Source organism: Centruroides sculpturatus, unplaced genomic scaffold (genome assembly GCF_000671375.1).
Source record: "Centruroides sculpturatus isolate CEXI.00-Female unplaced genomic scaffold, Cexi_2.0 scaffold731, whole genome shotgun sequence".
NCBI classification, from domain to species: Eukaryota; Metazoa; Arthropoda; class Arachnida; order Scorpiones; family Buthidae; genus Centruroides; species Centruroides sculpturatus.
In genome coordinates this window covers 285,988-299,497 of record NW_019385203.1, presented here as the reverse complement: position 1 = coordinate 299,497, position 13,510 = coordinate 285,988, and the positions used below count along the sequence as shown (strand labels likewise).

General features: G+C 31.4%; 1 protein-coding gene across 1 annotated transcript in view; it reads right to left on the bottom strand.

The window, feature by feature from the left end:
• LOC111636088 (transcription initiation factor TFIID subunit 6-like) overlaps positions 1-9,029 on the bottom strand; it is a 41,565-nt gene extending 32,536 nt beyond the window's left edge. The window contains exons 1-2 of the mRNA XM_023381258.1: positions 8,790-9,029; positions 5,745-5,831 (exon numbers count right to left, since the gene is read on the bottom strand). Coding sequence (XP_023237026.1) covers positions 5,745-5,831; positions 8,790-8,939 — 237 coding nt within the window. The 5' untranslated portion in view covers positions 8,940-9,029. The remainder of the gene's footprint in view (positions 1-5,744; positions 5,832-8,789) is intronic.
• Between the last annotated feature and the right edge of the window lie 4,481 nt (positions 9,030-13,510).

The following is a 13,510-nucleotide window of genomic DNA, read 5'->3' as shown; positions in this document are numbered from 1 at the left end:
ACACATTGAGGATATATAATTATATATACATACATATTTTCAAATTTTCTAATAAAATGTAATAAAAAATATTGCATCTAAAACTAGAAATATTAATAAATATATGTGATTTTTTTCACATGAATATAATAATAATTTGATTTTTGGTAAATTTTTAAAATAACAACATTGCCTGGGTGACTTTGACTGACCTATATTGACCTCGGTCACTCACAAAATGTGTTAACCGGAAGTCGGTCAGGCAAGGGTTAATGGCATTTTTAAAATTTTAATGTCTCAAAGTTAAATAGATTATGAAGTATTCTACCATAATGATAATCATATTAATATCTTTATTCCACTTACCGATATTCTGCAGTCAAATTCTTTATCTTTGTTTGGATCTGCTCCCACGTTCTTGAATACCATGCTCTCGTAGAGTTACAGCCATCGCCTGATATACCATTCTATTTCTTTTGGCTTTGTGTAGGTCATCTACTTTCTGTTGCCATATATCTAATAGTACGAAAATCTCGTCGTCTCTCTAAACATCTTTTTTACTTTTTTGCTGATAGCACGACACGTGTTCTGTAGCCATCTTGTATTTTCTCGCGCGCGTGGGATTGTGGGATCTCTCTTACGACTGGATCTAGTTTCAAGAACTCTCTTGAGTTGATCGCGATTGAACCTCGTTTCAGTCGAGATTGAAACGGTCGACAGCGTTCGCACCACGGAACTGTCTCCGACCTTAGCCACAATCTAGATCGAAATGCTCGGTGCGAACGGGGTATTAAAGCTTGCATATTCCTATTGATGCTATCAATTAAACTCCTCAAACCCATTGCTGACTCATAAGCTAGTTTTACAGAGTCCAGAATTGCATTAACATGGGTTTCTACTATTAATTTATTGTTTTCATACCTTTCTTGTAGCACTTGAAACAATGAGGCAAACAAATCGTTTAATGTTTCTAAATTCTTAGCATTCTCTATGAGGGCAGCCTTCAAATAATGTAGTTTCTGTTCTACCAATAGTTGTTTGCTTGAGGAAATGATATTATCAAATTGCATTTTAAAGTTACTCCATTCTTCATGTCTTCCAGAAATTTCAGTAGGGGAATCTCCAGCAATTTAATATTAGCAGAGTTATTTTGAACTATAGGGCAAAGTCACCATGGCCACGGACGTGTCTGCTTTTAATCGTTTAATATGTGACTGGATCTTAAATTTACAAGTTATAATTTTGTCCTCACATTCTTCACTATTGACTATCTCAGTGTCATAATCAGTTGGGCTAGTAATGAAACCCCAATTTCCCTGTTTAAGGTTCTCAATGACTCTTCGTTTCGACTCAACTGATCCAGTATTTCTAGAAGAGTTTCTGTCTCTCTATCATTGCTTTCAACTAGACTATCGACTTTACTAATTAATTTAATCACACTAGCTCTTATCGAAGTGCGTTTTTTCTTTGATTTCTCAGGTTGATCCATTTTAAACTGTCTACCACATATAACGGACAGATAAATTCCTCCTATCTTGGATAGGTGATTTAATGAAGTTTTAAACCCAATCTTATTTGCTTGCAAAGTTGTCTCTCTTTTTTTCTTGATCCGCCTCGATGGACCAGATGTCTGCCAATCTTTAATGGACTGTAAAAAGTATGAAAGTACTTGTGATTTTGCAAAAAAAAAGTTTAATGCAGAATGAGACATTGGTACAAAAAAATAGCCATTACTAGGATACTATCATCTCCAATTTTAAAATTATTATTATTTTTTTTACTACAAAAATACGGTGGTGCTTGAGGCGCCAACACCTTCAATAAAATTATATACTACATACTTGCAAAAAATTTGAAAAAATTGGGTATTAAACTTGTCAACTCATGACTCATAGCTCAAAAGCAGGATTTTTTTACTGCTTAAACTTCAACTTAACAAGGTTTTACTGTAACTCTAATCTAATACAGCAGTTCTCAAACTTTTTAGCTCCAGAGCATTTTTTCTCAATCATTATTGTAAAACTAAAGTGCTTTTATCTCTTTATTTACTGTATTCTAATTTAAAACACTAAAACGTTACATAAATATGCATTTACTAATTCACTTAATTTTAATTCTAAGTAATTTGACAACTAATACAGAAAATGAAATAAAGGTTAAAGGTTCAAGTAGGTCTTACACACATCGGTTAAAGGTTCAAATAGGTCTTATTTATTTTTACACAACCCGGTGTGCAGTTGCTGTTTTATAAAGAAAATGAAATCATTACTTGATAAAATATTTATTAAAAAATATTTTACATAACATTTTTTTTTATACATTTAATGTAAAGAGTGAATTCGTTTAACATTTTTGCAAAGTTCATTAAATATGACTTAATATAAAACAGCTGAATTTGCATGTCTGCTTTTGCATTCAACCTATTTCAATACTAAGAAAATAGCCAGGACAACTATTATATTTTAAAAAATACACAAAAGTAATTAAAGAAACACTAAAAGATTTCATTTTTTATCATGTCACACATTGGGAATAAAACAGTCTCATAGCAGGGTGGACCTTTCATTGAAAGCTCTTGTCTGCCTCAATATGTTAAACATGTAAAATAAATTTATCTTTGGCAATGGCATAAATATAAAAATATATATTAATATAAGCAATTATTTATTGTGACATTGTCACGATGCTGGGCTGTAATTTTTAATCATATTTTTATTTATTTAATTTAAAATGTGCTCTCCATTTTAGTAGTGCCTTGCCCTATACATCACACTTTTTCTGATAACAGTAGAGTTATGCCAGTCATTATTTACCTAACTCCATTCTGGAGAAAATTTTTAAATTGAAATAGTGTGACTTACAGTGCAAAGCAGAAGTTCATATATAGTTAACTGAGGCTCCTGTCTCTAAGCTTTTGATTATTTTGATACCTGGTCTCTACTTTCATCTATCTCCGTTTGCAAGATTAAGGAAAGACACAAAGACATATGAACACCAGTGGGAATTTATAAGTCTTCAATTTGGAAATTACAGCCTAATAATATTAATACAGTAAAGCCTGTCCAAATGGAACCTGAATAAAATAGATAGAAAACATTCTTTGGAACAGAAAAATTTTCTCTGTTAAAAAACCATCGAAAATGAAAACCTACCAAATCATAAAATAATATTCAGTATTATGCAATTCCAGTTTATACAGGTTTTACTGTATATATTCTTATGGTTATTCCATTGCCAAAGGAAAATTTATTTTACATGTTTTACACATTGAGGCAAAAGCTTACAATAAAAAGTCAACTCCATCATAAGATTGTTTTATTTCTGAAGTGTGACATGGACAAAAAATAGACTTTTTGTTTCTTAAATTATTTTTGTGAATTTTTTTAAAAAAACTATTTTGATTTAAATTGATTACACTATTTATAGATAGATCTGTTACTTACATTAATTATTAATCAATATATTATAGGTATTATATATTAATGATTTTCAAATTAGATACAAAATATAATCAAACTGGAATGTACTTGGTTCATGAATTTAAAAAAAAATTAAGTTTATAATAGTAAAATAACCAAGTTAAATAAATTTTCAATTTTATTTTTGAAAACATTCAGAATTAAATATCATAGATTTAACAGTGCTACGTCTACTTGATACAGACTTACAGGATGTGCTATTTTTCTTAATTTATCTACTTGTATGGTTGTGACTAACTTTTTTTAATAAATTGTTATTAACAAATTTAAGATATTTGTATTCTTGTAATTAAAAAGAAGACTCTAAAGCAGTTATGAGTAGCCCCTGGCCCACCCACCATAATATGCAGCCCTGGGATTTGACAACAATTTTATTTTTCTGTTTTCTCTCTTGTGTCATTATACAGCCCTAATTAAATTGATATTCACAATAAAGAAAATTAAAACTAAACTTGACTCATGAAAAGATGAGAATAAACTGTATCACTAGTTAACATATCATCTATATATATAAAAATGAATGTATGTGTGTGTGTGTGTGTGTGTCTGTCCTTCATGCATTACCACACCGTTTATCCGATTGCCGTGAAACTTTGGGAAGTTGTTTAATATACTCCGGCGAAGGTTTTTGGCATAGTACATATATCCTACGATAGATGGCGCGCGTTTACACGAGCATTCGAGCACAGTGTGTCCGATTGATTTCAAATTGTGAAGACCATTTCCCCCTTCAAAAAATATTTCTATATATGCATTTGTGAACTGTTATTTACGATATTCGTAATAATGTTTGTTTAATCACTTTATTTCAACTTTTTTTTGCTAATTACGTATTCGCTCGAACTTTGTTAAAACTTTAACTGTATACCGAACAACAACCGAAGTTGTAGAAGGAAATTCGCCTATTTTACCGATCTAGGGATCCCCTTTTCCAAATTTTAATATCATCTAATAATTTAAAAAGACAAATTACAATAAAACGGTTTATTATCCAACTATCAGAAATTTCACAACATGCCAAGGAAGAGAGGAAGGAGCAATTAAATAATTAAAATTATAAAGGATTTAAAAATATATATAAAAATGGGGAATATCGCGCTTCTGACAATCGCAGCGAGTGTGTGGGCTAAATTTGGAGAATCCGTGCTTCTCGCATGGACAACTGTATGTGGCCGGCTCACGCGTCGAAAAACCTTCCGATTTATTCGTGTACGCACCAGACGGAAAAACAAAAAATATCGTGTATCCACAAACACTCCAATAAATAAATAGAATTGAAACGACACTTTGAAATGTTTTCCCGATGAAAATTAATAATAATAATAAGTTTCAATAAAAATAATAAAATGTAAATTGAATTTTATCATAACAAGTTTGCTTGAATTTCCTTTCTTCTGAGATCGCAGCAATGTGCGACGGGTAAGAAAGTTAGTATATATTATTTTAGTACCTAGTTTATTAGCAGTTATATAGTGTATTGATACTCAACAGACTTAAAGCCTACAATACCAAAATAAAAGATGCATATGGTATGCTGGAAACTTACAAAGTTCCCTTGCAGCCTACATTCGAAAGGGGTTGCTCTAAACAATAATAATCAAAATATTGTAACAGAAAAAAATTAAAACTTTATATAAAATATGCAAGTTAGAATGTGATTCTTAAATTTGAAACTTAATTTTAAATATTTATAATTAATCTAAATTTATTATTGAATTGTTCCTCATTGTCTTCCACACTAAAAAATGTAACAGGAAATCAAGCTGGGAAACGAGCAATACCAATTCTGCAGCTTAGCACTGTTCTAGTGAGCAAAAATTTAAATACTTTGTAAAATGTGCTATTTCTGTCATCAAAGTGAAACTGAAACTAATAATATGTTATAATAGTTTCAGTTTCACCTCCAAATAATAGACTCTAAATAGTTTTAGTTCTAAGTATTTCTTATGACTAGAAATTCTAATTTTGAATATGTTGAAGTATGTTATAAATTACATCAGATCTATGCAAAAATTCCAAACTAATTCAACAGGATCATAAAATAGCCTGTAATTCATACTTCATTAGTAAAATAAAAATTATACATTTAATTTATAGTTTTAGTAATTCATATAAAATTTAATAAAAACGGATGAATTCTTATCAATTCTGCTTAAAACCTTTATCAACATTTTGCTAAACTTTTCTTTATAAGAAAAGTTTAGCAAAATGTCACTAAAAGTTTTAAACAAAACTTTTGCAAAAGCTATTATTTTTTCCTAGTAACCTAACATTTTTGAAATTTACCTCTACATTTTTTACTTTCAATGCATGGTCATAGTCTCCAGTAGTTAATTTACGGCGTTTTGCATGGCCCATAAATTTCTGTGCATCCTAAAAATTAAAATATAATTATTAATAACTTATTATTCTATGTTACTATTAACATAGCATATTATCTATTTCTCAAAATATCTACTTACAAGCAAAAAAAAAAAAAACATTAAATAAATCAGGATGAATTTTTTCACTATTTAATAATTTTCTGTATTACTGTTTCTCATATTTAGTAATGTAGAAGTTTCTCATACATAGAAATGCAGTGAGAAGTAGTATCTAACACAGTGTGAACAGAAGAACAGATATACTCTCAATTACAAGCACATTACACCGGTTTTCCTAAATTACAACTTAACTGATAGAGATCAATTTTGCACAGTCTAAATATAATGGATCAATTAAAAGGGTTACAGTTAAGATGTATCATCAAAATGCATTTTAAAAAGAACTTACTAATAACTAATGTATTTAATCATCAGGCTTAAATGATTAAGAAATCATTATCTACATTTCATATGAATATATTTTCATAAAATTGAACATTGGATCTAAATTTATTAGAAAATTAAAAAATATCAAAGAAATATAATTGTTTCTAGAAAATTGAACTTTTAATAATCTATGAAAAATTTCAGTAATAAATTTTGTATATTACAAAAAGATTCTTAAGTGAAATTTTGTATTTATAATTTGATAACCATAATTTTCAGATATTATCTATATAAGACACTGGATCAAATATCCAGCAAGCTTAGATCTTAAAGTGGAGAAGATTTCTAACTTTTCTGGACACAGGTTAAATATATACTTAAAATATAAAATAAACAATATAAAGAAAAGTGAAAAACTGTATCTCAACAGTCACATTGGAACTGGTGTGCAATGTGTACACCATGAAAACCAAAACACAAATGACTATACTGCAAACTACAGTTACACATGTCAAATTCAAAACTAGCCAGTTTTCTGGTAATTCCAAATTTCTGGAAGCCAGATATTTGGTCCAATAATGTATAAACATTTGTATTGATTTAATTTTGCTAATTATCCTAACAAAATTTAAACAGTAAATTAAAAATAGCAATTACACTTTACACTAGCAAATAAATATTTACATATATTTCCTTCTAGGAGTCAAAAAACTTTTAATGTAAATTATTTTACTAAATATCAGTCAGAAAATGACAAAAATTGTAAGTAAACCTTTTGCTCTAATTGCTACGGACCCCGACATACAAGCAGACCTCCATAAAGCCAAGTTGATTGGAAGATCTCATCAAATTGAACACTTGTGAAACCTGGAGACATTGGAAATCTACAAAGCCAGCTTGACCAGCAACTATATTAACACAAAAGATGCTGATGAGGTTTCCTATGCATGGAAGTAATGTTATGAAAGGAGCAGGCAACACTAGCATTTAGCATTCTTGTTATGGTTCATTGGTTATATCTTACTATTTATTGTTTAGGAAGTGGAATATTTCTATTGCTATGTTAACATATACAATTAAATATCTTCTATGCACATGTAAATTGTTCCATGTCTTTTGAAATAATTTTTTAAACATATTGTTCTATGTTCCATTTTTGAATTTCACTGGTTACAAACCTGAGGAAGACCGAAATTTTGGTTGAAAACTTTAGTAGTCATTAAAGTTTATGTTACTGTGTTATGAAGGTTCTAGAGCAGTGTTTCTCAACAGGAGCGAATACCGCCCCCATGTGGGCATTTTTCCATGTTGAGGGGGCGATTAGTAACAATTTATATTTTGGGGGTGAAAAACAATTTTCTGGGTGATATAGTAAAACATTATATTAAGAATAATTAGATATTTTATTTGTTATATCATACAATAATTAAACAAACAACATTACTAGTCACTAGTCTATTCAATGCAGTACAAATTTGGCATTAGCCTTGTCCCTCAGCATCGGAATTTTGTAGTGAAGGGGCCGATACTACGTAACGGTTTATTGAAGGGGTCGACGATTTGTTAGAGGTTGAGAAACACTGTTCTAGAGCGTAGAATATATACATAAAGAAATTAACAAATATTAAGATGATAATTAAATAATAGTATATTTCATTTATTTTAAAAACAAGAAAAATCAACAAAATATTTAAGTAAGATCAAAGATGTAAGAAATTTTGGCAATTAACATGTGTACAAAAGTTTACAAATACACTACCAACGTATTTGTTTTATTAAGTTATGGTAATGCAACACCTGGGCAATCTGCCTGGGAGAATGCCTTCTGGGATCTTTTTAAAGATAACTGGCCCCTATTTAGGCATTACAGATGTGAAGAAAATCCAGAAAACTCTATGTGGCCAGCCTGTCTCGGCAAGATGCAAACTCATAATCAAACTCCCAGTGTTCAGGGAATGGAACCACTTGGCCACTGGTTGGCTTCACTGCCAACATGACCAATTTTATTGTCCCAAAATTTGCTCAATACATTTTAGGGACTTTTTCTCTGAGTAGTGACCATCTATTTATTGTGTAACTTAATTCCTGTTTACTTAATTTACAATTTAATTACTTTATAGTTATTAGAATCCAGTTATCACTATTATAACTACAATGTACGTAACTTCTGCTGTACGGATAACATTACGTTCATTACATTTTATGTATATTTATAATTGTAACCTAAAATCTGCAATGTTTTTAACTAGACTGATGAGGGATGTAGTATGAAATGCCTTTCTTTTACAATAAAATAAACACTATATGTCTATCCCAATTGTGTTCCTGTGTGATTAGTTCTCTTCTCTTAAGCAATCTTCTCGACTTTTTATTGATATTTTAGCAAAATGACAGCACATATAAAGTAAAAAACAGAAAAGAAGATCAAAGTAACAGACAACGTGTTTTATTTAAATCAATCAACGTAACACGCTTTATATTGTCTAAATATAGTAAATACTTAACATTTATTGATTTATTAACTGTTATATAATGAAATATTGCAGTTATGGAAGTAGATCTCTATTTAGTTCATATTTACCTGCACAATCATTTTCAGTCGGTATGTAATGTCTTCTGCTAACATCTTCGCTCCGTCGTCGGACAAGTTACCAATTCCCATCGATTCTGCAATTACTTTAATTGATTCGTATGTCAGAGAACTTCCCGCTTTTGATTCTTTGGAACTCATGCTGTTCGACACTTTTAAATCACAAAATTACTCATAAAACACGCAAAGGACGAGAACGACTCCACGCACAATATAAAAATGAAAACTGACCTATTTCAAATAATAGCCAAAATATCGCCAAGCGTAATATGACTATAATAATTTNGACACGCAACGGAGAAAAATTTCAACACGTGATAAATTAATATATTTTTTCGTACATAATTGGTTATCCGAACAACCCGAGTCCCCAATTGATTCGGATAAACGACGCTCTACCGTACCTAAATAAGGGGATCGAAATTTTCCTCCACCCCAGGCGGCTGACACCACCTCTGGCATTGTTCCCGGTAGTCGTGTTACTGTTGATGGCTACAAGGGTAGAGATCACCAGGGATGGTGCAAGTTTGGATCCGCGCTTGGTGGTTCCATCTAAATCTTAATACAGCAGTATAAATTGCCACCTTTATATCCCGATTATCACCATTCCTTGGTGCTAAATCTAAAGCCATTGCATGGATTTAGATTTGGCACGGAGGAAAATGCACTGAAGGGAATCTAAATCCATTCGTAAGGCCACCCTTGTTCATTGTCATTATTAAATAATATAGAAATATTGTAAAGAAAACCATAAACGGCACTACGCTCTTCAATCTGTAGAGATTGGAAGAGCGTAGTGCCGTTTCGCTGATAGCAAAAATTCAAAACTGGTAATTTGGAATATTTTAAGTTTTTCAATTTTAGGTTATTCTTTACAAATCAAATAGTATCTATTATAGAAAATACAAGAAGAGCTACAAATTATTAATAACTTAATAAAATTTGTAAATAATTACATTTTTTGTTAATTTTTTAATCAACAAACAATAAGTAACGAAAACTTTTGGCCACTACATTAGAGAATTATTAGAAAAATTGTATTTCTAAAATACTTCTGCGTATATACATAAACAAACACCACGAAATCCAAGAAATTTGTAAAGCAAAACAACCACTGGATTATATCGTGCTCAATGAGCTGGAATATACTGCATAGAATGGCTGTAGCGACATCATGTTTAAAGAAAATTGAATACACGTCCGTCATTTTCCTTTTGGTCAGGAGGGTGTGCCATTTGTGTTGTGTAAAGACAATGAGCCTCGTTGCATAAAAGTGTGCAGAAGGAAATAGAGTTTTAATAACATGAAGAAAACTTGGAAAACTACACTTAGCCAGCCTGTTGGCTGAACTCACAACCAACTACCAGTGTTCAGTGGTTTTATCCACTTAGCATTGTCATTGGCATCAGTTTTATTCTTGGATCACCTCTCCATGTTGATAAGTACGGTACAAGGATCATCTCTATTGCCTGGCAAGTGCAAAGTTCACCTGTCCGTGACCATTAGGTATCATAAAACATGGACTCCTTACCCCTCTCAATTCCATCTCTCTTATTAACTCCTAAACCCTTAAAACTTAAAACTGCATAGGTTATATAATTTAAAATATTAGTTTTAAAAATTCCAGAGATAAAAATTAAGAAAAGTATTATTAATTAAAAAACTATCATAATTTATTTTCCGTGCTCTGATTTATGCGAAATCTTTAATTATAACGTCAAAATCTAATTTTTCACATATTTTGTGTTCAATTGACGATAGTTAGATTCTGGAAGAAACCTGAGGTTCATTCAGACAGCATATTTAAAACATTGTAATGGAGTCGCTGTAATAGTTATATCAATGCATCATAAGCATAAAATATTTAAATTTCGTAATATAAATCGCTTTTCGACCTCATGGCTAAGATCAAAGTGCAGTATATCTGGTTCCAAACTTCGTGTTTAGAGCAGGCCGGGGATCGTGGAACATATGCCTAGCCTGGCTTTTGGGTCAGGCCGCGATGGCTATGTTTTTGGGACTGCCTGGCGCAGTGGTGTACTGTAGGGGGGCGGTAGGGGCGGTCCGCCCCGGGCAGCACTTTTTAAGAGGCGGTAAAATTTCACAATAAATAATAATAATATCTTGTAAAATTTTGAAACATCCTAACCTACATTTGCATCGGGCCTACGATAGTGCTATCGTCCGGACAGTCCGGGAATCGGCTCGCCGGGTGAACTAGTAACTTTTTTATCCGAGGAGTTCCTGCGAAACCTGTTGACCTTTTTTTTTTGCTTGTACGAACCATTCGCGTTCATATACACTACTAGTATCCAATAGAACTATTTTAAACAGGTCGCTGCATTACCACCGAATTTTTCATTGCTTCTTCTGTGACAAAACTGAATTTTGGTCTTTTAAATTGAAATACAGTAGAGCGTCGTTTATCCGAAACGTCGGTTATCCGAAGGAATTCCAGTCGACAAATTTAAATTTTCGCCAGTGCTGTGGCGCTGTAATGTTTGGCTATGTCTTCGGCTACTCAAATATTTTACGTTTTTGATACTAAATTAACTTCTGAAGTATAATTTTTTTATTGTTTTTATATTTTTCAATATATTTATTTTGTTTGTACAAAATAAAAAAATAATTTTTAACGATACAAAAGTCTTCGTTAGGCTTAACATCGACGAAAATTCAACGCGAAGAGACACGCAACAGAGAAAAATTTCAACACGTGATAAATTAATATATTTTTTCGTACATAATTGGTTATCCGAACAACCCGAGTCCCCAATTGATTCGGATAAACGACGCTCTACCGTACCTAAATAAGGGGATCGAAATTTTCCTCCACCCCAGGCGGCTGACACCACCTCTGGCATTGTTCCCGGTAGTCGTGTTACTGTTGATGGCTACAAGGGTAGAGATCACCAGGGATGGTGCAAGTTTGGATCCGCGCTTGGTGGTTCCATCTAAATCTTAATACAGCAGTATAAATTGCCACCTTTATATCCCGATTATCACCATTCCTTGGTGCTAAATCTAAAGCCATTGCATGGATTTAGATTTGGCACGGAGGAAAATGCACTGAAGGGAATCTAAATCCATTCGTAAGGCCACCCTTGTTCATTGTCATTATTAAATAATATAGAAATATTGTAAAGAAAACCATAAACGGCACTACGCTCTTCAATCTGTAGAGATTGGAAGAGCGTAGTGCCGTTTCGCTGATAGCAAAAATTCAAAACTGGTAATTTGGAATATTTTAAGTTTTTCAATTTTAGGTTATTCTTTACAAATCAAATAGTATCTATTATAGAAAATACAAGAAGAGCTACAAATTATTAATAACTTAATAAAATTTGTAAATAATTACATTTTTTGTTAATTTTTTAATCAACAAACAATAAGTAACGAAAACTTTTGGCCACTACATTAGAGAATTATTAGAAAAATTGTATTTCTAAAATACTTCTGCGTATATACATAAACAAACACCACGAAATCCAAGAAATTTGTAAAGCAAAACAACCACTGGATTATATCGTGCTCAATGAGCTGGAATATACTGCATAGAATGGCTGTAGCGACATCATGTTTAAAGAAAATTGAATACACGTCCGTCATTTTCCTTTTGGTCAGGAGGGTGTGCCATTTGTGTTGTGTAAAGACAATGAGCCTCGTTGCATAAAAGTGTGCAGAAGGAAATAGAGTTTTAATAACATGAAGAAAACTTGGAAAACTACACTTAGCCAGCCTGTTGGCTGAACTCACAACCAACTACCAGTGTTCAGTGGTTTTATCCACTTAGCATTGTCATTGGCATCAGTTTTATTCTTGGATCACCTCTCCATGTTGATAAGTACGGTACAAGGATCATCTCTATTGCCTGGCAAGTGCAAAGTTCACCTGTCCGTGACCATTAGGTATCATAAAACATGGACTCCTTACCCCTCTCAATTCCATCTCTCTTATTAACTCCTAAACCCTTTGTCCAATCCATACAAAATTTGAGTACTGTATGAAAAAATCATTTATAAGTAATTTTAAAATAAATAAATATTGGTATATACAGTATATAGATAAAGTAATATTATATTGCCTTTATAAGCATTTTATGCATGAAATACAACTAAAAAGGTAAAAAAAAGTTTTGGGGTCAGGAATGGATTAATCCATTTTACATTGAAACAATGTAAAATGGAAAATTTGCTTTGGTTTCAGAAGAAATCAGTCTCTTACAATGTTTAGGAACGAATGAAGTTTGTAAACCGAGGTTCGATTGTATAAAGAAATAAAAAAACGATAATGCTTTATGTTTTGTATTAGACAATATTTCATTCTAGCAATTTTTTATACAGTAAAATCCATTTATTGCAATCATTTTGTAACTTATCTACAATTGATAGTGATAATTACTTACTCTGTTATCAATAGGTTATGACAATTAATGAAAATTTTAGTTTTATTGACTCTGACATTAAAAGGACAATGATAAAATAATTTTTAAAATGTATAACTTCAAGACTTATTAATTCTAGTTATTATTCTTAATTAATACTGATTCATCTAATGTTGTTTGCATGCTGATTTTGCAGTATTATATTTAACAGATAGCATATAAATTGATGTAAGAAATGCCAGCAATTTAAATTATTGTACTGCAAACAAATAATGTTAAAATGATTAATGTTTAAAGCATTGGTTAAGATTGATAATGATTACGTGTT